General features: G+C 39.2%; 1 protein-coding gene across 15 annotated transcripts in view; it reads left to right on the top strand.

Moving 5' to 3' along the window:
- MAGI2 (membrane associated guanylate kinase, WW and PDZ domain containing 2) overlaps positions 1–26646 on the top strand; it is a 726830-nt gene that overhangs the window by 643823 nt on the left and 56361 nt on the right. For 7 of the 15 annotated variants that reach the window (NM_001396254.1, XM_040685423.2, XM_040684980.2 and 4 more), the window contains 5 exons: positions 5681–5722; positions 10985–11076; positions 17788–17980; positions 18863–18949; positions 20985–21233. In NM_001396254.1, coding sequence (NP_001383183.1) covers positions 5681–5722; positions 10985–11076; positions 17788–17980; positions 18863–18949; positions 20985–21233 — 663 coding nt within the window. The remainder of the gene's footprint in view (positions 1–5680; positions 5723–10984; positions 11077–17787; positions 17981–18862; positions 18950–20984; positions 21234–26646) is intronic. The other 8 variants (XM_040685432.2, XM_040685217.2, XM_015275751.4 and 5 more) reach the window with 3 other exon arrangements.

The raw sequence follows: 26646 nt of genomic DNA on the forward strand, positions 1-26646 counted from the left end.
AGATCAATAACGTGTAACCTTGAAAATACCATTTTAGCAGAAAAGTACTAAGGCCATCAGAGTTTTCTAACTCTGATACTCAGAGAACATTTAAAAAAATGGAGTCTCTAGAACCGAACGCATTATCACCTGAGAGGGTCTATGGCATGGCCTACATCAATTTCTACCGGAATTTTCTACTTGGTGCTTGCTGGCTGACGGCCTGCACAGTTGCACTCTTAAGAAATTGAAGTAAACTTTTCACATCACTATTGGGACCAATTTTTAACACAGTATTTCTGCCCCCCCCAAAACCCCCCTCAACAGTTCCTGCCTCAGTGAGATATGCCTGCCTTCACTTAGTAAATAATAGACTAAGTTGCTAATTATTGTGTATTAGCATCAAGCTGGTTGTTGACCTAGAGCATGAACAACTGGGTTGTAGGAAGTTAATTTCTCTGAGTAGTTTCCAGACAGTACGAGTTGTTGTATTCCTTACATCTTTTTCTACCCCAAGCAAGAGATTAAGAGCTAGAAAAAGATTAAGACTTCATATTACTATATGAATGCAATCATTTATTTTATTTTATTTTATTTTAGTAAGAATTTACTATTAATGAAAGGAGGGGAAATTTAGCAGACCAACTTCAAATAAATTCATGTCGTTCATCACTGCAGAAAGAGTTACTCACCACAGCAAAATGGATTTGTTGGTTATAAGAACTGACAGTGAAACCAAAAGCATTTTCAAATGGAATTATAAGAATACCATCATCACAGTGCTGTGGATGTAAAGTGATTTTGATTGCTGGCTTATAAAGTAGATCCCAAATGACCTACACTAATCTGAGGTGTCAGTTTTACAACTGATTGCAGTATTAAAGATGCAGTATTCCTTTCTCTCAAAAAATTTACAGTTTACTAAGAGGTGTACAAATAGATTTTCATCTGTAAAGTGATAGGGTGCACATTAGAAGTCAAAGTACTAATTTAAGTAAGATAACTGACGTGCATGCATTGGAAATTGGTCACAGATTATCATCTCCTGCAGAGCAGGGCATGAGACCAGTGGGAACAGCATCACCTATGTGCAGTTTCAGTCTGCTCCTTGCCCATATTTGGAAAGGGCATCATTATGAAATCATATTCATCCTGTTTATTTGTAAAACTCTCCTTTACCTAAAGCATGGGTAGAACTAAGAAGCTGAAACATCACTTTCGTTTCAGGAATGTGTCTGGTTTGTAGTTTATTTCATTTTCATAAATACTTTGTAGATTTCAGTTTCAAAACTATGAATCTTTAAAATGAATGGAGATTCTGTAAATTATTTTAAATTAAACAATAATCCAGACCTACGAGTGTTTTACTATCCTGTATTCTAATAACAAACTTACCCTTCATCTGATATGGACAAAATCTTTGTGTACCACAAATCTTTCCAAACCGGTGTGTCCTGTGCTCCTCCAGAGAAAAGTAAGAATTCCTTATATAACTGCATGCATGACTTGGAGTTAGCCATGAGGAAAGATCGTATTGCTCCTTGCTTCTGAGTGTCTAGAAATTCCTAGAAATTTCACTTTATATTATGATGTTTAGAAATAAGATCTAGGAAGCTTAGAAATGACTTCTAATAGAGGCAATTCTATGGCCAATACCTTGTCTTTTATTTCCAGTTTAACAGCTGGTCTAATAAAAGATACCACAAATCTGCTTTCCTCTAGAAATAAGACCTTATCAAATTAGAAGCCTCTTTATCTCCTCCTGTGGATAGATGGATAACAGCAATGTGAGACGTTTGGTTCTGGAGAGGTAACCAACTCTAAAGAGAGTGAAAGCAGCTCTTAACCACTTTCTATAAGGAAAAGAAACTAGAACCGAACAAATCAAGCAAACTTTTTTCCTATTTATTGTGATTTCCCTCCTCACCTAGAAGTGATAGAGAAGTAATCTCACAGGTGATTGGCATTTTAGCCACATGTTTGCCTGTGCAAGTCTGAATCTCCATTTTATTTTATCCAGTTTATTGAAAGAACTGGATTAGCCCATGAAAAAGGAATGTCTAGAAGAAATCTTCAAATATAAAAGTTACTACAGAAGAAAAGAGCAGTAAAAAGTTCTCCTTGTCTACACAGTTAAGAAGTAGTGGGATAAAACTGCAGCGTGCTACATTTGATAAAGATTATAAAAGCAACTCTAGATGTATTATATATATATATTATATATATTATATATTATATATATATATATATATTATATATTATAAGGATATATTATATATATATATATATATGTATTTCTAGCGATTTCTTAGAGAGCCTGTAGAGCCACAGTAGGTAGTATTTTTCAAGAACAGGTTAGAGCAGGTGAATCCAACAGGGAGCAGATGGGCTGAGGTAAAGCAGGGGATGGCTGTACAAGCAGCAAACAGTCTCACAATTCAGAGCTTCCTTTTGCACTGCCATCTACTCCAGCATGCAAAGTATCACCAATGAAACAGCACTTGGAGCTGCTGCTGCTGCTGCTGAAATAGTCTGTCCCAGCAAAGACACCTCCTCTTTTGCCCTTCCATCTGCACCCTCTCCATGCAACAGCAGAGAGGGCTCTGCAGCCATCACATACGTGTTCAGCTGCTGCTGTGAAGGACAGAGGAAAGGAAATGGCATGTTTGCATGGGAAGGACAGGCTCTGTGTGTAGGATGTTACTGGAGGTTCCTATTATCCAAAGCTGTCCCCTGAAATTACCAGAACTAGATCACTTGGAGATAGACAGACTCCTTTTGGAAATGTTTTGATGTCTGCTTCAGTCTGCACAGATGCTGGGCAAATGGATGATTGTCTATAATTGTAGTTTTTTAAACTACTGAGATTAAAAAAAAAAATTGAGATTGTGTTTTTTTAATCATTTGAGATGACATCTACAAGAAACACAAAAAGGCAAAATAGAGGAAAAAATCAGTTAATACAGATGTAATACAGAGGTAGTGATTTGTTGAGACTTATTATAAAAAAGAACTCATTGTTCTCATTACTGCTTTAATCTTACAGAAGTAAAGGATGTAGGGTGTGGACAAGGAGGACACTGGAGAGGCTCTTCTCATACTGGTGAATCCTCTACCCAGCCTCCCTCATCTCCCTCCTCTCATCTCCCTCATTAAGACTTGCACAAATAGTAATGCATTCTATATTTGCAGTGCTGTCTGCATGCACTTTAAAGGTCTGTTCATAGTTGTGGTGGTTGGCAGCCTGGTCTCTTTGTGCTGCCCTCTCCAAACATGCCTTCTGCTGCCACATTTCCTGAGAGGTGGAGACAGGAAGTTTAATGTAGTCAAATATTAGAAAATGCCAAAATGCACTTACTGACAGAACAGGAAGTACATGGAAAGTTTTGAACTGCCATACATAAAGGTTAGTTGCCTATAAAAAGTATTTCACAGGTTTTTATAAAAAAAGATCTTGCTAGAGACTGTCAGCATTTGGTAAAATTACCAGTTTGGTTTGTTCTTAGCAGATAGAAGGCATCAGGATGCGTAGAAATGTTATGAATTCTGCTTGGCTGTGGTCCTTCTTCTTCTCTTAGAAACTGTTTCTAGGGTCTTTGAGCCTGGGGTCACATGAGTTTTGGAAAGAACTACCTATAACCTGTGTTTGACATGGGCAGATGTTGCTACTAAAACTTATTTTATGTTAAATGTTCTTCAGATCTCATCCCTCTTTTGACGTTTTTTACAAGTTGCTAACAGCTTGCCTATCACATGAGCCCAGACACTTAAAGATGATGTTCTATTTTTCGAAGTGCCAGAAAGAATTACAAAGATCCTAGACCCTACTGCTGGTAGCAGATTCCTCCTAATTGGAACACAGCTTTGCTGTATCTACAAAAAATGAAGGGCTGCGCTTTGATTTATCTTTCTGGCAGTCATATGTTTTAAGAATTTCTAGGCTTGATTCAACAGCTCAGCATTGCAAAATAACAAGTTTCATATGTGTGAATCTCTAAATTGCAACAATAGCAAATGCTAGATGTTGAATGGTAGATTATGAGTAGCAATGACAAATAACACCAAGAAACTCTATATGAGATTCTCCAGAGGAAATATACCCATATTGGATCAAAAGCCAGGTAAGACTTAATGACAGCAGCTCAGAAGGAAACTAGCTTATTGACAGGCACATTTGCTTGAGTACAGTCAGAAGTTTGCCAAATGATACTGCTAACTTACAAAAAAAAAGTTACTATCTTAACAACTTTTTCCCTAATTTGTCACAATTTGAGCACATTTTTTCTTCTTTCACTTTGCTTCTTGAGGCCAAATCCAAGGGATATTAGAGTGCCTAGAAGCAGAACCAGAACCAGAATGAACCAATCTTACTCATAAGCTCATAAGAGTAATTCTAGCTGGGTTACCAACAGAAAAGAAAATGTACAGGAATTGCTTTCTGTACATTAAAATCATTGAAAAGATGTGAGTAAAAAGAACCATTTCTCCAAGTTTGCACTGGAGCAGCATCTGTGTCCAAGGTGCTGGTTTTCAAGAGTTGTACTGATGGAATAATTTACATTTAGATAGCACTTCTCATTTGAGATGTCTCAAATCAGTTTACAAAATCTAAAGCATGTGAAGGAACTACCTTTCACCTCTGAATTAAAGACATTCAACCACCTAGAAACTAAAACTCTGTGGCCCACGTGTCACAACTTATGACACAACGGGTGAACATGAATATAATTGGAGCACAATAATCAAAGGGGTGTTTCTGCCCACTTGATTCTCTAGATCTTAGGTAAGCAGGGTATCAGTCTTCTGAAACAGAAGCCATGAGCAGGTCATGTCAGTCATGCAAATACATTTACTGAAAAATAAAGAAATAAAGCATTTGGTGGCATCTATCTTTATTTTTGGGATAATGTCACTGGTAATGATATTTTGGTTTAAAGTCACATGAACATGCTAGCTCTATTTACCTGTTTACTCTCAGTAGGCCAATGCAAATAACTTCTGGTCTAGGATGCTTTGCATTTCATTCTCCATACTGCAGGGATCGTAACCCAAAGTCTGTTACAGCATGTCAAAATCATCAGAAGAAATGTGATGGTGAATTTAGCTATGGATTTGTTCCTGACTCCTCTAATGCCAGCAAGATAGCTGTATGTGAAAACATACTAACGATTAGTGCCCTGTATGCAAAATGCAGATACCTTGAAACTACCTGCATGAAAAGTGAATTCACCTGTATTCGCCTTTACATACAACTGTTTGTTTTTATTGGCCCCTGGAAAAATCTTTTTCTTCGTGATGATAAAAGACAGTTTGCAGTTGAGTTGGATAGAAGCAATGATCACATCATCTAAACACAGCCATTAAACCTTTCATTTTATTGCTGTGCTTGAATAAGCACAAATATTGTCACTAACTTCCATAATTATAAATGCATTAACAGTTTTATCTTCATCATAAACAATCTTCAGTTAAAGGAACACTACCATCATGCTGTCTCTTTCACTTTACTTAGAAATGGGCAGAGAGGTCTACATGTAGCAGGTTCAACATATACACATTCTATCTATAAAGTCAGAAGAAAGAAAAGACGTGCAATAAAAATTGGAAATTGCCCTTCAGTAATTCAAACTACAGCAGAGAAAGTGATGCTGCATTTTTAAATAAATTGAGAAATTTATTTCATCTTTGATTCCCCATTCAGAACAAGTGCTGCCCAGGACTGGTTTTCGAGTGGATTCCTCTGGCAAGTATTATTCAGTCTTCATTGTCCTGTAAACTAATTGTCCTTCATTTTATGTTTGAGTGATTCTTCTTTCTTTAATCATTTCTCTAGATTGTAGCCAGTCATGGCTGACCAGTCACCATTTTATCTTTGTATGAGTTTTGTAGTGTTATAGAATGCTAAGTCTTAATCTTTTTATGCAGTAGGTTTGTATGTTGAGCAAGAAGTATTTATTTTTCCTCAGCAAGTCTTTGTGTATGTTTTAGTGTTTTACATCTGCTTTCGCATGTTAGTGTTCACCCTTTAACTTAATAATTCTCTATAGGTCATGTCCAAAATTTATCTTAAGCATTACTTTGTGTAAAAAATGAAATTAAATCTATCATTTGCTAAAGAACAGAACTGATTTATTATGCAGACCCAAACATTCCTTGCTATCGTACTTATATCTTATTCTGTAAAAACATAAAAGCAAAATCTTTCAAAAAAAGCTTTTTTGGGTGTTTGAATCAACATCAGTCTTGTACAGTGGCAATGAATGTGATTGAAAAACAGCAGTGTTTCATTTCCTGATGAAATCTTAAGTGAACAGTTAAAACAAGGCATCAAAACAAAGAAGGTTGTTTTGACAATCCCTCTGAAGTCTATTCTAGCCCCACACAGCTTGCATAGTGCTCCTAAATTAAATATGATTTGGGGCTGATTTTGCATACCCCAGTAGAGTTTATAGGTTGAATAGGTTTGAATGCTTTTTTAAAAAAAACTTTAATTATTTTTATAATGACATCAATATTTACTAGCTTTTCCTCTGTATAAATATGAAGAGGAAACATCCAGAAAGGCTGTGAAATTTCTACAACCAGGCTCTTTGTCTTTGCTTTAACCGCAGTGTAGACGAGTTTTAATTTAAAACAAAAATCCTTCTCAATGCTTACAGCATAGCTTCAAATACCAGCTTTATCACTGTAAAAATCATTTGGCATTTGTGCAATCTGACTCATACAGAAAATGAATTAATCATAGTCAAAAATATTTTTTCTCTAAATACATTTTAGAAACAATTGCAAGTACAGTTATCGGTGTGTAATCCACATTGGAGTTTAAGTGAATACAGTACAGAAATGTACCTGGGAGTTGATAATCACATCTGCACCTACAAGATCTCACTGTTGTTCAGTAGTAATCTGTTCTGGTGCCTTTACATTTGAAGCAAATTCTCTGTTAGGAACCAAAAAGCAGAATTTCTCAATGCTCTTTATCATCCTCATTGCACAGCAATCATTAAGATTGCAGCTTTTCCTATACCACTCTTAAATTCATGAGGAGCCAGCTGGTTTTACAATGTAGCAGAGATAATTGGTTTTGTCTCTTCTAGGCCAAATGATTATTTTAAAGAGTATTCTTTTACACAGGGAAAAGAAATAAACAAGATGCTGTAATTATAAAAAGGCAATACATTTACTAACAGGAAAACCTAAAATTATTTTTCCAGTGCACACATGCAGAAAAGTAAAGGAGGGCAGGAAACATTCTTGCACAAGATGCTTGTATTATAAATTCAGAAATACTGACTTCAAGCTAAAAGTCTCTTTACGGTGAATCTTGTCGGACATAGGATATTCAGACGAATTACAATGGGTGGAAGGAAAAGTAAACTGTGTAGCTTATAGACTACACTATAGATTAAAGACTATACTAATTTAGACTCGACTATGACTGCAAACCTGTTCGTTTCTTCCGATCTGGCACCAACCATGCAGTTCCAATATAGCTTACTAAAAGAAAGAGAAAAAAAAAAGGCCTATTTTCCATAACGAAGTCATATTAACCAACAGTTTGCTGTATATTGCAAGGCCCAGAAGTGTCATTTTACTTTAAGTATAGGTAATTTTCTCTGTGAGTATGATCAATTGAAAATCAGCTCCAGCAAGAAGAGGCAAAATTCAGCTTATATAACAATCCTTTGTGATGAAAAAAATGCCAGAATCATAGAGAAGTAAGCACTGAAGATATATCAGAAGAAATGTAATCATTTCTACAGTTAAGAGTACTTGACCACTGTACATTCAGGAATACTAACATAGCTAGCATATGATAGTAGAGATTAGTAAATCTACAAAGGATGGGCTGCTATAGTAAGATCATGTCATACTGAATGAATTATGTAGCTTTGCATTTGGAGAAAAAAAGGATTTAATCATCAGCAAGACTTTACAGCATATTTTCAGTTAAAGAGAATTAACTACCAATATGATGGTAGACTGAGACATAATGCAAAAAGCCAACGGCTGTTTGCAACAGACTAACCTGGTAACTGGTTTTTTGTACCAAACTAATGACACATGTTAAATCAATCTAGATTTCAGCTAGACATTTTACTGAATGCCACTTGTAACTGAGGCACTTCCATGTTAGCTTGGAGAGGACAGTGCTTAACATAATATAAAGAGGAATATCTAGAAAGTGGATAAGCAGCTGTACTAAAAGATTATTTTCTGAACTGAAGGGATAATATGAGTAGAAAGTCTTGCAGTAACTCTTCTGTTTTATTTTTATTAATGACCTAAGCACAAAAACAAATGGTGGAAGTCAAATCCATATTCAGGCATGTGACTTCAGGTATCTGTGGTGTAGTTGTCTCCAGACCAATGCAGGGGCATCAATGCAGCCAATGGAGTCATGTATGACAACAGTCATACTAGCATGAAAGCTGAAACAACCAGCAGCAGCAGTGGAGGAAATGCTCTCAAGTATATTAATAAGTCAGTAGACATGATAATATGGTATCTCAGTGAAAAAACAAGTGTAATCATGGGGTGTAAAATCAGTAAAAATGCCGGAGGAGACAGGTGACCTAGTGACAAAGGCCATGAAGAGGCTCAGATACAAAAGCATTGTTCATTTATGTCTCCACTAGAAAGGTTTATGTGCTGTTTGCTTACAAAAAAATTGTGATAGCAGAGAGCTAGACTAGAAGATGGGCTAGATAGTTCTTTCCACTCCATTTCTATTGCTCAGTGGGACAAAAAAAGATCATTACTTTCAGAGGCAACTCACTTTCCTGAGAGGAGTTGGCAGAGAATGGGTTCTATAGACTTTCACCTCTTTGGAAACAAAGGTTCTTCTGAGCAAGGGTATGGCTACAGTTGGTTAATCCAAAACTGTGTTAGAACTCAGAAAAGATTAAATCCCCACATACCTTTTCATGGCCAACCTGTCTTACCTGGTCCATTCTAGACAAGTAGAAAAATAGACTTGTTTAAAAAAATTAATGCCTCTTATTTTGGAGTCCGATGCTGACATTGGTTTTGATCAGCGTTCTAAATGTATGTGAGTGAATTCTTTGTATGTGTGCCAGAGCATGTATTTTTCACAACCGAACTTTCTTATACTTTCTTAATGTATTCCCAACTCTGCATATCCACTCGTGTTCACCAAAAAATAAAAAGGTAGTGCTTAATTTGTAGCCAACTGCTGGAAGCAGTGCCTTTGACTGTTAAGACCTACTGTTAGATCCTACTGTGTCTATCTGCAAGGTCATCTCCCTAATAATAAGCCGCGTTCTTTGCTGTATAAGCAAGTCAGGTAAGGATGGAGTATTGCTTTCATCTTAAAATTCCTTCACCTCTCACAACTTTTGAACAACCTCTGTGTTAAATTTACATGCACACTTCCTGTGTTCTCTTATTCAGTGTAGAGAAACATCAGATAAGTAGAAAGAAAGTCAGAATAATAAGCTGATAGGATCTGCTTGGGTTTCTCTTTAAATAAATGAAAAGCATGTTTGTTTTTTTTAGAGCAGTAGTACTTCCATTTTACCAGCTCAAGCATTTGGGACTGATTCAGTCTCATTCCTACCAATATACATTGCTGGAGCACTGTACCATGCTGCTTTCTAGAGAGGATTTTTATGCCATGATCGTAGTATAGAGACATTGCATGTAGTTCTGTGTCTGCCTTTGCATGATCTGACTAGACCAAATCAGTTTTAATTCCAAACTGGATCTGGGATCTGTCCAACCCTGCAGTTTATGAGATGTCCACTGAAGCTCTGTGGAGATGAGTAAATGAGAGTGGCTGAAGCACAGTATTTCAGCCATCTGTAGTCCCACTCCTCCTGAGGAAACACGACATGACTGGAGACAATAGGAACAGTTTGCTGAAGTAAACCTACTCAACCCTTATTGTCTTTTGGGGTTGGCAACAAGCTGACGTGCAACAAAAGCTGTTGCAATTTATAGACAGGAGTATAATTTGTGGAAAAGACCATTCGTGCTCATAGCTTGTCCTGCTTTTGCTGATGAGCTCAAAGTACTTCTGATTATTCAGACAGAGCTATAGTCAAAACAAATGGTTTCCCAATCCTTCAACTATTTACAGTTCCATTTTATACTATTTGAAATTTTAAATAAAATTTCTCTTTTGTATTTTGTGGGCATCGAGACCCGAAACAATTAGCTTTTTCAAATGAAGCTAAGGATACTTTTAAAAGAAAATGATGTTTAAAAAAATTCTACATTCCTTAACTGAGACATTCCAGGGCAGAACATATGTTTACAGGCATGTTATGCAGGCATATGGAAGCACAGTTTTAATGATTTATAAAGCTGCTGAGCCTTAATTGAGTAGCATTATGGAATTCAAGTAAGTCATGTTAGTTTTCAGTTTAAACCTTAAGATTCAGAGACTTATAATGATAGCTGTCATAAAAATTCTTTATTGAAGGTAATACCTGATAGTGGAGTACTTAAAAGCTATATTATATTAGAAAAAATACTGGTTTCTCTGTGTGTGGAACTAAAATGGCCTGTAATGATTGTTCATATTTTTTAAGTTGGACTGGTAATTCTTCTATGTATCTTTATCTTCCATTTCAGTTTATTTTCTTTAGGTTTTAAGAAACTGCAAGGAAAACACTGATTAAATGCCAAAGGTGGCTGAACAGAAAAATATTATGCAGTCAGTCTTAGGAAGAAGGCACCTTTATAACTTCTATTTTGGAAAGACTTTTCCAGTACTGTTCACCTGTGAATGTGTTGTAGCTTGGGTTTAATGTATATTATTGAACATAATCATAATCAACATAATCAAATGTAGGGTGCCTACATTTTCAAGTGTCTTCCTTGTCTGTGTACAACACATTGTGTCCCATTTGTTTCCACCAGCTCCAACCAGGCTGCCATTAGTCATGTGCAATGAACAGAAAAGGGGAGGGAAGATGGTGAAAACTCTCCAGGAAAAAAAACAAAATGATTTGCTCAGTGGCATTTCCCTTTAAACCAGGTCCCGATTACAAGGAGTTGGATGTTCACCTTCGAAGAATGGAGTCTGGTTTTGGCTTCAGGATCCTTGGAGGAGATGAGCCTGGACAGCCTGTGAGTTATTTCTCCCAGACTTTCCTTGTTATGTGTCTAAATTCTGTGTAAAAGTCAGAAAAAAAATAACGCATAGTGATAATACAAACTGAACCCAGATGATCAGAGGGCTGGAGCACCTCTCCTGTGAAGAAAGGTTGAGGGAACTGGGCTTGTTTAGCTTGGAGAAGAGATGTCTCCATGTAGACCTCATTGTGGCCTTCCACCTTCAAGGGAGCATATAAACAGGAGGGGGAACGGCTGTTTACAAGGGTGCATAATGATAGGACAAGGGGGAATGGTTTTAAACTGAGACAGGGGAGATTTAGGTTAGATATTAGGAGAAAGTTCTTCACACAAAGGGTGGTGACACACTGGAACAGGTTGCCCAAGGAGGCTGTGGATGCCCCATCCCTGGAGGCATTCAAGGCCAGGCTGGATGTGGCTCTGGGCAGCCTGGTCTGGTGGTTGGCAACCCTGCATGTAGCAGGGGGGTTGAAACTAGGTGACCTTTGACGTCCTTTTCAACTCAGGCTATTCTGATTCTATGATTATATGAATACTGTGTTGCATCTATAGCATGATGTTTTTCTGTTCAGCTATAGAAAAAGACAGGGCTTTCAGGTTGTCAACATCTGAAAGATGTCTCAGTAAATTAAGCTATTATCTCCAGGTTTGACACAATGCATCACTCAACACTTTACTTTGCATCCTAACTTTCCAAGTCTGTTTTAACTTTAGGCAAAAGATTTTATAAGACAAATTATGTAAGCCTATGCCTAACTGTGTACAATGTAGGCAGTATACAAATATAAATAAGTTTAAAAGATGCTATTGATAATGCCATTTATTTCCAGAAACACAAAAGGCCCCACCTGGGAGCTGTAGTCCACGCTCCAGGTTAGATAACATCATCATGTGAAGCATCTAGCATAACAATGCTAGCTTTATACTGTTAGGAAGTAAACGCTCCCTTCACTAAAATATCAGACAAAGCCCACTCACATTTATCACAGATGAAAACGGGTATAAAATATATACAATTTTTAAAAGAAATGGGTGTATATTTTGGTAAAACAGTGAGATGTGTATGTAAATAAAATGATTTGAGGAGGGAAGGCAGAATTGGTACTCCTTCAGAATAACTGTGATGATATAACATAATAATGATGTAAGTGTTTTGTTAGTGAGGACTAATCCCAGATCTATACTGTTAACATTTTATTATCACAACCGTATGTGTAGTCTGAGTTCTGTGTTACCGCTGTGAACCATTTCCAAGAAAATGTATAACCAACTGATAGGTTTATATATTCTCTATTCAGACTCATACAGAAAGATACAGTTGTCATTCAGGCATTAGCACTAACAAACACATGGTCCTAAGAAACACAGAAAATCCTCTGCGCTGAAATTGTCAACGTCTATCAAAGTACCAAATCTATCAAAGTATCAAACATAATAGTTTACTGATGCCTCCTGTAAAATGAAACAAATGCACTGTATTGCAGAACAGATACTTCACAAAGGGCAGATTGAAACACAAAGGCTCTATTTGAGATTTGGAACGGATTTTCAAAGCTAACCAAGGTGTGGTTATACAGAAGGACTTCGGTATCAAAAGGACACTTTAATTGCCTACACCTGCAAGTGTACCTGAAGTCACTCTGGCATCGCTCTGCCATGCATTTTGTCCCAGTGCACTAAAAACATGGCCACGGAGCCACCGGCCTCACATTCTGCTAAGCATCTTCCCTATCCTCTCTGTATGGCCCAGTCAGCGTGCATTCTTTAAGCTTGCCCACTGAAAGCAGCCAAAAAGGAAATCTCTTAAGAGGCAGAGGAAACGGCCTGTTTTATCCTGCAGAGAATTGGCACCTGTGGAAGATTTGGAAATTTCTGCCTGCTTAGGACAGTAGCACCTGATGGCAATTCCCACCTCTCAGGAAAGTGCCCCTGGCTATAGAGCTGCTCAAGCATTCTGTAAAAGGCTCTCTTGATTTCTCCTTCAATGCTTTTTTCATTACAAATGGATAATTAAGTAGTCACTGAGAGTGTGTTTGGCTCTGCAGTTTGGAGGTTTACGACATTCTCAAGGGGAAAAGAACAGCTCAAATGCCTCATATAGAAGATGATCATTTATATAAAATGGAATGATTTCCACCTAAAGGAGGGAGAGAGCACTGACTTAGAATACCTAGTATTCTAACAGTTAGGAATACTTGCATGAGTTGTGAGAGACGTGAATTTATGTCTCAGCTCAAAAACCCAGCAGAGTGGGAATTCTGAAAGGAGTCCTCTGCCCCCCAGCCATAGGCATTATGCACTGAACTGTCACAGAGGAAGCAGCTCTTTCAAATTTCTTTTCAGCAAAGGACTGTCCTGGCTTTACTGTCTGAAGTCAAACAAATGCTCATAGCTGGATACCATGCAAAGAGATAAGCACTTGCTATTTTTTAAAGAGCAGGACTGAAATGCTGCCTTCTGTGTACCACCTCCTAAGACGCTTCTCTGTCCATCTAACAATTGCTCTCAGCCTGCACTTAGCCTCAAAGCAGCTGCCTCTATTTCAGGGCTTGCAAGCACAAAAGCATTTACCCCCGGATGTGTCAGTCTAACAGGATTTATGCCTCCCCACAAACCATTTCTCAAACCTCCCAGGAATGAGGGAGAGCCCAGCCTGCGGCTGAGGAGCCTACGAGGCAGAGAAGAGCCCTAGAGTTAGGTGGTGCAGTGCTGAGCATCTCAGCTCTCGCTCCCTTTGTGCCCATCCACCCACTTCGCTGCCCACCTTCATCCCTAGTAAAGAAGACAGACATGCTCCACTTAAAAAAAAAAAGAAAGAAGAAAGAAAGTTTCCATCTCGTCTGTACTCCAAATACATGAGCTCTTAACTCTGTTTTCTCACCTCCACCACTTCCCTGCTCCCCCACGGACAGCCCACCCACAGCCTCCTATTCCTTTCTCCTCCAGGAAAGGAGCGGCAGCATCTGCCTGTGCTCCAAACCCTGCGTTTCCTATAAAACCAGAACTGAGACACTTTGAAATGCTTGTTTCAGCTCTCCCGCTGTGCAGTCAGGTAACACAGAACAAAAAGAAACTTTCCTTGCCTTTTGTCTTTGTGGTTTGGTTCCTCAAAAGGAGTGTGGATTTTTCAGCATAAGGCACTGAGTTTCTCAAAGAAGCAGAATCCACATAAAATTTTATGAAACAATAGTACTGACACTACAGAGAAACTGTAACATAGTTTGCTTCCAGTTACACTGGCTGCTCAGCACCTTAGAAGGAGAAAATGCTGATGGAGTAGTCCACTTTAAATATCTGTAAGCATAAAGATGCTTTCCAAAAGAAAGACTTACGTTTATGAAGGTATCTCAAACGTCATGACTGCTTGTGCAGTTCCAGGCACCTCTTCAATCTCATCAGGTCAAGCCACCAGAGGTATTTATCACATCTCCCTATGGCCTGGCAGATTATAGATAATGACTCTATTAAAGGGAATAATATTGCTGAAGCTACAAATTGCCATCCCAAAGTGGGGAAGTATTTTGAATACATTCAAACAGCTCAAACTCAAAATCACAGGAACACACACATAATTACAGTAAGAGTTTCTCCTTTTCAACACAGCCTGGCTGGGATTCATTTAGTAAATGCCTGCAGGATGTATGTGGGCTGCTCCGAAAGTAATAGCTCCTATTTTATTATGTTGTCCACAATGTCAGAGGTAGATGCAGATGCAGTAGAGATTGAACCTTCCCACCAATAGTCCCTTACATTTTGTTGCTGTGTGACAGATGGCAGCAGAGGGCAGTCTGACAAAATGGCACCTGGCATGGTGGTGTGTATGAAGCAAGGATGCATCATTGAATTCCTCTGTGCAGATAAAACTGCACCCACTGACACTGATTGACTCTTGCTGAATGTTTATGGTGGATGTGAGAAAAGTGAGGTGGTGGGTTCTGCATTTCAGCAGTGGTGACAGCGACGGTGGGGCACCTTTGCTAGTGCAGGTTTTCATGAGCATAAAATGCAGGCTCTTGTTCATTACTGGCAAAAATGCACAGTTAATGATGGTGACTGTGTTGAAAAATAGTTTTTTGTAGCTGAGAATTTGCTCCATCAAACAGTGTTACTGTGCTCTCTGCCTCTGTTGTAGTTTCCATGGAAATAAATAGAAGGCATTACTTTCAGAGCAACCTGCAGTATTTTATGCTCAGTGCCAATAATGAGACATTTCTAAGACATAACAGAAGTCTACAGAGCAGAATGTTGGGATAATTCGGACCACACATTAGGAGCTCCTATTTTTAGCACTGGTTATAGTTCAGAAGATTATCTTGGATGTAGACATCACAGACATTTAAAATTAGGTGAGATGTATCACACCTTAGAAGTCTATTTCATAAATTTCATTGCATGCCTGTGAATCTATTCTACATATATTGAGAGAAACTGAAACATGAAGTCAAATAATTAGCAAGTGTCACAAAGAAACTCAGTATCAAAACAGAGATTACCATGGATGAGTTATAAAACCCAAGCTTCAGTTTCAGATTATGCTCTGTCATGATCTTCCTAATCCCACCATTTTGCATGCTTAATCTGAAACAGTGGGTGAAAATTACCTTTATCTCTACAACGCAGTCTTTATTGCCATAAATGTCATCATCCTTTTCCTTATGCATTCAAAGTAATCTCATACCTGGTAATATAATCCTGATAAACATTTTGTTTAATTTGTGTTTTGCTTGTAGAATTTATAGCTATTATGGAAACTACTTAGCCATGAAATGAGAGCACATAGTGGATAAGAAGCAAATTCAAACATGGAAAGTGAAAAAGGAGAATGAAGTCACACTTGCTTCTAAATATGCCCAGTAACAGATACAGTGGCCATCGTCTTGGCGAACAAGCTACCTGCAGTGATCAAAGGAGCACTCTGTGCTTTTGTCCAGGAGTCAGTTCCATCGTGTAAATCAGTGACACAATCACATTCCACTGTAGACACTGAAAAGATAAGAAGTAATTACTTGATTTGTCATAAGTGGAAGTTTTTGCATTTTGCAGTAGATACTGATGCTGTGAGCTGCCTTTATGCTTCTTCAAAGTTTAAAGACGCACAAATTGTTCCATATTTTGGCAGCCTAGAATCAGTTGTAAAGAAACTGCAAATATCCAGCAATGCAAAAGGAGGAAGGTAGTCCCTACAATCTTACAAGCTAAAGAAGCCTCCCAAGATAATTCGGAAAAGTTTTGACTCCTACAAGATAGACAGATGCAAAGGTTTTGAGGTACTTTGTGGAGATCCAGCTAAATTTGGCTTTGCACAGATCATTTCTTCTCCAGTGAAGAGGAATAACTGCATATTTCATAGCTGGATTTTTCACAAAGTGTTTTCCAAAGCTTTGAGGTATATTCTTTCAGTGTTTGAAGAAGAGAATGGAGAACCTGAAAGAACATCTCTGGGAACTCAGCCTGGTATTGCTTATAACACTGGGAAGCAGGAAAATGCCACATCTTGTTCTGCCTTTGCTACATTTTCTAAGCAAAAGTGAGCCAAAGGCAGGACAGAAAATGGGGAAAATTCTGCAGACTCCACACGGGGAGTTTCATTTAAACACTCTGTTGGGGTGCTTCCAACTCTGCAGCTGAGACCACAAAAAACAAGACCACCTGTGTGACTACAACATCAGCCTTTTCAGCTTTTCATGAAAAGCAATACGAGATGGCTTTTATCTTTTATTATTTAAAGCGGATTGTCACACAGCATGTCAAATCCACCATTCTGTGCTCACTCTAGCACTGAACAGGAGAAAAGAAAATTTGGAACTTGCTCTGTGAGTGCTTTAATATTCTTTCAAAGGAAGCAAGGTCTGTTAGAATCAGTCATGACTGTTCTACCAGTTATTCCACGGGGAAAATATATATGTCTTCTTCTAATAAATTATGTGGATTTATGTGCATAGAAAGTGGAGAAAGTCATTAAAAGGTTCTGAACAGATTTTTTACTAGCTTATATGTCCCATACAAATCACTTTTTAATATCGATTTGGGAAAACAACATCTGCACTGAGTAAGCTGACATCTTTTCATTTTGCTAATCAATTACTACCTGAGCAATTATTCCCAATGAGTAGTGATATTTGATATAGCACTTTTTTTTCCCCCTAAAGAGTCCCAAAGCAAACTCTATGTCAACAGGTCATTTCCACAACTGACTGTATTATAGAATGATAGAAACATAGAATCATCAAGGTTGGAAAAAAACACTATGATCATCTAGTCCAGCCATCATTCCATCATCACACCCACTAAACCATGCCACAGTACTCCAGGTGCTCACATAGTGCAGAAATAAGTAGCCTCAAGTAAGAAACATGCAGACTAACTAAATTTGAGTCAACGGGACCTTTAAATTAAATTAATGTATTTAGATATTCTGCAAAATGTAGGCTATATGAACTCACCATCCCTTACAGATAGATTGTCTGTCTCGATTTGAAGATAGCAGGTTAATAAGCCTTAGATCGGGATTTCACCTTCTCACCAACAGCAAGAAAACATCTTCAGTCACACCTACAGTGCAGGAACATGGCTTTCAGGAACACACAGATCTTGCTGAGTCACAAACTGTATCTTAACAGAAAGGGAAAATGTCTGTATTTTCATGGGGGAAGTGTCTGTGTGCTCAGTGTATATGTATCAGGACTTTGTTCTTTTGCCGCCTAGATCCTCATCGGAGCAGTTATTGCAATGGGCTCAGCAGACAGAGACGGTCGCCTCCATCCCGGTGATGAACTGGTGTATGTGGATGGGATTCCAGTGGCTGGCAAAACCCACCGATACGTGATTGATCTTATGCATAATGCTGCCCGAAACGGGCAGGTGAATCTAACTGTGCGGAGAAAGGTGCTACCCACGGGTGAGTGAAGGAGACCGGGAAAAACAGCTCACTGCTACCAGCATGAGCAGGTGCTGACAAATAGGAGTGAATGTTTTCCGTCATCTGAAGAACAAATAGTTGTAAATATGTGTCCCTTGTTTCTGTGATGAAAGCGCTAATGCTGAGTGTTGCTTCCTGCAGAAGTGGGTGACCCACTGGCAGCCCCAGTGTGCCATGATTGCTCTGGGTTTGTTCTGTGCTGTCCTGGTCTGTGATGTCTCCTCTTGTCTGCTTTTGGGACAAAATGTTCACACTGAATTAAAGCTGTTTGTGCTGAGTGTGTGAATAAGCAACCAGAGGAATTCTCAGAGACTGCTAACTGTCTAGTACAAGGACTCATTTCACTCTCGTGTGTCTTAAAAGCCCATTTCTGGTCTCACTGATGTCATTTGGAGATTTTTGCCCCAAATGCAAGGTCAGCTGGCTGAAATCATTCTGCAGGGAGGAAATGGCTGCCTGGAAGCAGGTCCAGTTCCTCCCTTCAAGCAGACACTTCCAGGGAGTAAAGGTAAAACAATATGAAGGACCTGAAGTAAATAAAATCTTTGCAATAGACTTGGAAAAAATGTGCAGCAGCATCTGTCAAAGTGGAGAGCTGCTGCTGTTCCCTATCCAAGAAAGAACTGTGTTGTTTCTAACATGGACAAGGTTAGTGCAATTTGCTGAGGCACCAGAAATGAGCGCATCTCCAGCCTGTCCTGTCGCCCACCTCCTGTGCCCCGGACTGCTGCTGCTGCCTGAGCTGCTCCCCTCTACTCCCCTGCCCCAAAGCCAACCTCAGCACACCCCTCATCCCGCAGCCCCCCGTTGCGGCCCCATTTTGCTGCCATGGGACTGACTTTCTTCTGTTGCCAACTGCAGAGGCCTGCAGCCAGAAAGGGCCCCCTCCGCCCGTCGCGACGCCCCCCTGCAGCTCCCCCAGCACTAGGAAAATGGCCAATAACCAAGGTAATGCGCCGGGTGCTTGCGAGCCAGCTCCTTACCCAGGTCTGCCTGGTGATATTCAAGACCCATCTGGACACCTTCCTGTGTGACCTACTGGAGAGAACCTGCTTTAGCAGGGGGTTGGGCTAGGTGATCTCCAAAGGTCCCTTCCAACCCCTACAATTCTGTGATTCTGCTGTTCTATGTAGGGGTGGAGAGAGGTATGTGTTAAAGTTCAGGGTCTGAGACACGCCAGTCTCCTGGCACACAGAATGGAGCAAGCCAGTGAGATACCTGGAGATATCCTGTGTCCCTGAGACTGCCACGCTGGGGAGCATTGTGTGTAACTCATTAATATTTCAGCATTTCTATAGATGAACAGAGTGTCAATCTTGTGTCTTACAACATAAGCTTAGTGGGAGACTTTAAAGATGACTGATGTGGGCATAACTGAAAAATAAAGTACGAGCACCTCAGCCACATTGCATTCAAGGTGGCTGTATAGAGTGGAGAGCACTGGAGCTGCCCTGCCCTCACCTGATGGCTGATAGCTGATGTTCATGTATTACCCAGCCTGAGACCACCGCCTCACACAGACCTCTCCCACGCCGGGAACAGACTCTCACCAGCCAGGAGCACAATTTGATTAGGAAAACACAGATTGAAAGGCCATTTCTTCACAGGCAGAAGCAAAATGTAATTTTTCTGATGAATATCTCTTGCAGAGGTAACAATCAAGTAGCTGTTTGAACTTTTTCTCCTTTATCTTTGTTTTCGTATGCTTGCTTAATGGCCTTCAGTTGCATTTATTTATGGCCAAGCCAGCTCTTGGTCATTCTGCGGGGTAAGATAATTTCCTTTCTGTTGCAGCCATACTGACACAAACGGCATTCAGTTTTCTGAAACATGACAGCCAGAAAATGAGATCTCTCTTGTCACCAACTATGGCATTTAGTTGCAGATTTGGTTCAATAACTCTTGGAGATTTTCAATTCTAACACAGGAGTACAATAATTGTTTGTTTTTCTTCCCCCTTATTCTCTCTAATCATTTTATTCCATAGTTGCACAAGGACTACTAAAGGACACACTTGACTGAGAAAACAGCAGCCTGGCCTTGGATTATGTTTATTTTATTAATACATACACACTGAAGGTCTAATTTGTGAGTTTTCTTCCCAGGATGCGTGTGTGCATGCATAAGCTCTGCACGTTCAGCAGAGCCACTCATCGTTGAGAAGAAAAGACATATTACTTATAATTATCTGAACGTTCTGCATTAAAACTCAATATGTAATGATCTGTGTAAACAACTTAGATCTGCAAGGAATATTGCTCCTTGATTTTTCATCTTTTACCTTACTGTTTCTAATTGCTAAAGTGCTTGTACTAAAAAAGTGTTTAATCCCAAAAGGTTGAACTTGTTCTGTTTTTGCTACTATAAAACAACAGTAAAGGACACTGCTATTCCTTCTGCCCTTTCCAACTCTTCACACAAGAGCATCTTCCAAAGCTTTAAATGAGCACTGCTTCTGTGACAACACCCACAGAAAGATTGCGATTATTTGTCATTGTATAACTGCTCTGTTCCATAAATGCCTTGTGAGCATGCTAATCAACTTGTAAGAAGAACATTATGCAGCTAATCCTAATTACTCTATGTTAGCTGCTTGTTTAAATTATTTTAATCCAAACACACATAATCTTATATTGGATTAGACGGTCACATTTTCCTCTTGATGACAGATCCACCAGCAGACAAGGGAATGGTGCTTGCTAACATTTAGCCATCCAGATAGCCACTGTTTTTACTTCCCTCTCCCTTCTGTTAGGCAGCTTAGCACTAAGTATTCATTCTTACTTTATCTGATTGCCCTTGAATTCTCTGCATAATTGTGCAGATTCCTGTCTCTCTGCATCTATTACAGCTCCCAGCTTAATACTCGCAGTAGTCTGGGCCACAGACAGCCAAGTGTATTCATGTTGCATTAGCAAATGTACTGTAAATTGAGATCCACTGAGCAAGTCAGACTGTAACGCTGGCATGACTTATATTTTAGGAGAGCCATGCCCAGAGAATGGCAGAAGCCCAGGCTCTGTGTCCACACACCACAGCTCTCCAAGAAGTGACTACGCGACTTATGCTAACAGCAATCACGCTGTCTCCAGCAGCAATGCGACTCCCCCGGAGGGCTTCACGTCCCACAGCCTGCAAACCAGCGACGTGGTGATCCACCGCAAGGAGAACGAAGGGTTCGGCTTTGTTATCATCAGCTCCCTGAACAGGCCTGAGTCAGGGTCCACAATCAGTAAGTAAATCATGGTTGGCAGCTTCGTTTTTCCAGTTTTGCCCCAAGTTTAAAAAGAAAAGAAACGTAATTAAAACCTGACACCTGCTAATTAATTGCTGCACTAATTAAAGCTGAAGGGACCTCAAGGTTGTTTCCAGAGGCACTTTTTGTCTGCTGTGTATTGGACAAACCCAAAGGTTGTTCTCGCCTCTGAGCACACGCGTTTGGATGTCTGAGTACAGCAAAATTCACCCACAAAGAAGATTGTTTCTGTTCTTTTATCCCAAAGAGACACTCAACAGGTAACCACAAGGAACATAATTCACATGCAAATGTGTTTATTTATTTATTCATTTATGTATTTATTTTTAGTCAAGATGAAGTTCAGGAATTTGAAATAAAAGCTGAGATCATGACTGCACCTGTCCAGTTAGGGCACTGCAGAAGAAACTGGAATATTTGAAAACTTGTCAGATAAAGGTGAAGGGAGATTGGTTTTTTTATTGGCTGGACCATAAAAAGCGTAGAAGTTACCAAGTCTGGTAACTTCGGATCTAAATCAAAACTATAATCCTTCAAATCTGAAGGATTATAGCTCACTTTCCATCTGGAAAACTTAAGTTTGCTGGGGTTCAACTTTGTTGCTTTGATACAGGCATCTGGTGCCATTTGAGATGCACCGGGTACATCAAGGGAGAGGACAGGCAGTGGAAGCAGAGCACCTACAGCCATATCTGGTGGCAGCTACCAGCACAGAGGCACCCTTGAGTGTTTCAAATAGCGCCTGCAGCTTAACCAGCTGAGTGGAGTCCCTTGGGAGGAGGGTCAGAAAAAGCTTTATTTTTAGAGGGAGACACATCTCCCGCCAAATCCATCTGGAACTCTGACTGCTGGCCACTTCTGAAAAATCAAGGCAAGTGAGGCTATTTGTCATTTAGCCTGTTACAGCCTAATGCAGTCCTTTCCCTGCATTCCAAATGTTTGGAAGAATCTGTTCTTTAGCCCAAACCGATTTCTGAGGAAATAAATAACGTTAGGGCCACACTGCAGTCTTCTACATCCAGAAGAGAAAAGCGCATAAGACAGCATACAAGATATGGAAAGCCATATCTTACAACAGCAAATGATCTCAGAAGACTTCTTTGCAGTATTTCATGACCATGCAGTTATTTAAAGAGTTCCTTTTTGGATTACCTCAGCTGAATTTCAAAATTCCATGATTGCTAGAATGAATGTTGTAACAAAACCATGGATAATTAGCCACTTGGGACTCTGAGTTTTAACTTCATTGAATATAATAGCCTATTGGAAGTTCTTTGCAGAAGACCAGATAGAAAGAAATCCATAAAGGGCACTGTGATACATACATATTAATCAGTTAAGCTAGTCATGAATTTTTCAGAAAATTATTTCACAGATTTGTGGTTGGGGGAGATGGAAAGAGAGGAAGAGAAAATGCCCAACCAACCAAAAGTTCTGTGACTTTTTCCTTAGAGGAATACTCTAAGGAGCACAACAGATCCAGGTTCAAGATCCCACTTTTCCTCCTGATCTCCATTGTATCGTGGTGTGCCTTTCTTTCTTCCCAAGCAAGTACATATGTAGCCACTGTTGAACAGTAGCTGAGCACCTCCAGTAGTAACTGAAAATGGCAGTTGGCTGTGCAAGTGACAAACAAATTTATTCAAATAATAGTTGCATTGGATTTCAGTGATCCCAAGAAGCTCTCAAATCCGAAGTTTGAAAGAACAGCAATGAACCTGAAGATGACATTTACTGTAGACAGTGGCAGAACAGAAAATACTACTTCTAGGTGAATTCTGTACCAAAAGTTTAACAGAAAAAAAATGAGCTAAAAATGACAATCTGTCAGCAGCAATAAAAACAGGCTAAAAATCTTTGGCCTTTTGAATTTTATGGGAGGTTTGTTTTCCTTCACTAATATTTATTTGGGCAAAATAATTTGGACTGTATTACCAGTAGCACAGCCAATAGACTGAGGGCAAGTGATTATCTTCCTTTTCCCAGCACTCATTAAACTCCATCCAGAATATGACATCCAAGTTTGGGGCTCTTTGGTACTGAATATTGTAAACTGGAACAAGTTCAGCAGCAGATATTTAGACCTCCTGAGGTCCTTGCAGCCTGAATTAACCTAAACTGCTTTGATCAAAATGCACTGCCTGAGGCAGAAGGCATGCTAATGGAGTTGGAGGGTAATATCCAAAATATAACTTACATCAATATCAGAACATGGATCTTCATTGTATCATATCTTGTGCCTTGCTTCTCACATTCCTATATTAATTTGGTCAAATGTTCTGCGATAGTTCCAGTGTTTCTAGTTTCAGTGCCACTTATTGCCAGCTTATGTATTCCCATGTAGCACCAAACAGTGCTATGCTGACATACGCTAAACACGCACACTTAAATTTTCATGTAGTAACTGCAAGGCAGCTCTGAAAGAATCAAAATGGGCAGAAGAGATCAGAAAAAATAATGCCATGTTGTGCCAAATGCTGATAGGAACCACACAGCCTTCGAAGTCATCTCACTGGGAGCATCTTCAGGTCGAAGATAAGAAGATTTGATTGAGTGAGTTATATCAGCAAAAGAAGATAAAGTGCATAAGTAAAGAAATGTGTTTGAGTGGTACATCCAGGAGCAAGTCATTTTACCTAGTACAGAGTCAGAGGATCTCAGAGTGTTAAGAAATCTAAATAAAATAAATGTATAAATAAATTCATCTGGCCAGGCTGTTGGCCTGTTCCTAGATAAAAGATTAGCTTCCACAGCCCCCGGAACAGTTTATCATGCTTTTCTTTAGACTCTGTTCCAAGATTAAAGGGTGCCTTGGCTCTCATTCCTTCTCCAGATGGGACACCTAAATTCAACCTTACTCTTTGCTTTCTATTGCTAGGCAGTCTACATGGTTTGTCAAAATTCTGTCAGCTCCAGTGGTTTTTATGAAATATTCAGTGTCATGTGCCCAGCTGAATGCCTGAAAGCTATAAAGCTTAGATTTTCACTTTTAATTTGATGTGGATCCCAACAACTTTGGCCTGAGAGGCTCCATGAGCATCTTCCCAGGTTCTGTGGCTGTGATGGAGGCGTTGGTGGCTCAAGTTAAATAACTATAGCCTATAACTGAAGTCCCACCTTGAGGAATACTTTCATGCTTTTTCTAGCAAAAATATTCCCAACATGTGTAGTTCTGCTAGGCAGAGCTCCCCCAAGTCTCTGCCATCCTGCCACAAGCACTGTGGGAGGCTTTGGAGGTACAGTGGAGTACAGGTTGGCACTGCCTCACATGACAACAGTGAGTGTCACATTATAGCTGAAGTCACTAAACCTAAACAATTAATCTAACTGTTGCATTACATTTACAAGAATACTTAGTAGTGTGTGTCATTCATGGTTAAAACTCTATCCATGCCGAGGTTTTTAGGGCATCATGATGAGTTCACTGTCTGCATCCTTATAGAAAAGCACTTGCAGTCAGATAGAAATTGCCAAAAGGGAAACTCTCAGTGAATTTCTCCTCGACCTTAATGGAATGTGTTTGTTCCTACAAGTTTCACGTTGTTCTGTTACTTTTACTTTGCTTTTGATGCAGGTACTTCTAGGGAGAGAATTTGTGATTCCCTGTAAATCTCTGAACACCCTAATTTCGGTAGAAAAGAACCATGTACTATAAGCAGATGTCATTAACTGGAAACTGCCAGTAAAGATTGGCAGTATTTCCAGGTATTTTACCCTGAGAGTTACTGGCAATTAGCATAAGTGCAAGGTAAAAAAAAAAATAAAAAAATTGAAATTTCAGAAGTAACCAATAAACAAATAATTTAAAAAAAAATTGTATGATCTTTCTCTGGTCTAACAAAAGAGAATATAATTTAATTTGCCTCTATACTGCTTATGCCAATGACTGCTGGATTTTAAAAACATGAGAGAGCAGAAGCTAATGAACGAAGGTTCTCTCATTTCTCGGAACATGCAGTTTTACCTAAAAATACAAGATAAGCCTCTGCTTACTACGGAAGACAGAGTTCTGAAATAAGTCCCATTCAGCCTGAGTTCCTTTGAGCTCGTTGCAGTTTAGAAATAAAAAACAGTTTCTTGATCAATGATGACTGTGATCTGAGGCAGTTATTTGTGCTGCAGTTTCACCCATGCTTCTTTCTGAGTAAGAAGGTGCCTGGGGACACCATATTCTGCGACCAACCTGCAAATTCAAAAGAAAACAGAGCTTTGGAAATGAGATATCCATCTACTCCAGCTTGGAGCTCTTTGGAACATGGCAGTGAAAAACCACGAGCAACATATATCTTCTGTGGGACATAATGGAGACTCATGGGCCAAGAGTTAGGTTTCTCATTTCTGCTTGGCTTTGATATTCAGGTTTGAGTTGTTCTTCTGCTTCTTCAGCTTCAAAAAGGCACTACGGTTTTTTTTTAATTGATATTAGAATTTGGAGCTGAAAGACGTTTTTCATGTATTATTTTTTCAAATCAATATATACACTTTAGAACACAAGGGAATGACACAAAGATGCACCAGAGGAGGTTCAGACTTCATATTAGGAAAAGTTTCTTTACTGTGAGTGTGGTCAAACACTGAAACAGGTCTCTTATTGAGGTGGTTGATGCCCCACATCTGCCAGTTTTCAGGAGGCATTTGGATAACGCTCTCATTAATGTGCTTTAAATTCTGGTGGACCCTGAAGTGGCCAAACAGTGGAACTCAATAATCTTTGGAGGACCCTTCCAATTGAACTAATTCTAATTATTGTTGTAATTATGAATAAAATAACAAGACATAAAAGAGATTTTTTAATATCACTGAAGGCACATTGCTGCAAGAATCACTCAACTGGCTACCTGATATTTTTGGAAAATAAAGCATGGAGGATCTTAACCACATCAGTCCTCACTCTAGATGATTCCTATCCTCCAGTATGTTCATGAATTGGTTATTTGGATCTAGCGGGGCTGCTTATGTGTTTTCTAAGATCAAACTCTGTGTAAGTTTACTTAGAACAAACTTAGAAAGGAAATCAAGGTTTTGCCAGAGTTTCTTTTGCTTTGATGACAAGCCTTTTAATGTACCTAATTTGCATCAATGTTTTGCTGCCCAATTTTTATTAGGTCTTCAGATTTCTAAGCTATGCGCTTTCCTTCCCACCTAGCTTCTTAGGCCAGTGACAAAATCATGCCGTGCAAGTCAATATGCTCAGTATTAGCACACAAAGGGAAGTTTCAGATCATAGGTTCATTAATCTTGTAAATAAAAGGAATTACTGGCATCTGTAGGTATGCAGCATGCCACTGGTAGTTGGTTTTTTCTGTTTGGTTTTTTTTTTTTTTCTCCAAATGGGTGTGACTAATAAAAAACATAAATTTCAGGAACATATTTTATCTTGATTCTATAA

Source organism: Gallus gallus, chromosome 1 (assembly GCF_016699485.2).
Source record: "Gallus gallus isolate bGalGal1 chromosome 1, bGalGal1.mat.broiler.GRCg7b, whole genome shotgun sequence".
Classification (NCBI taxonomy): domain Eukaryota; kingdom Metazoa; phylum Chordata; class Aves; order Galliformes; family Phasianidae; genus Gallus; species Gallus gallus.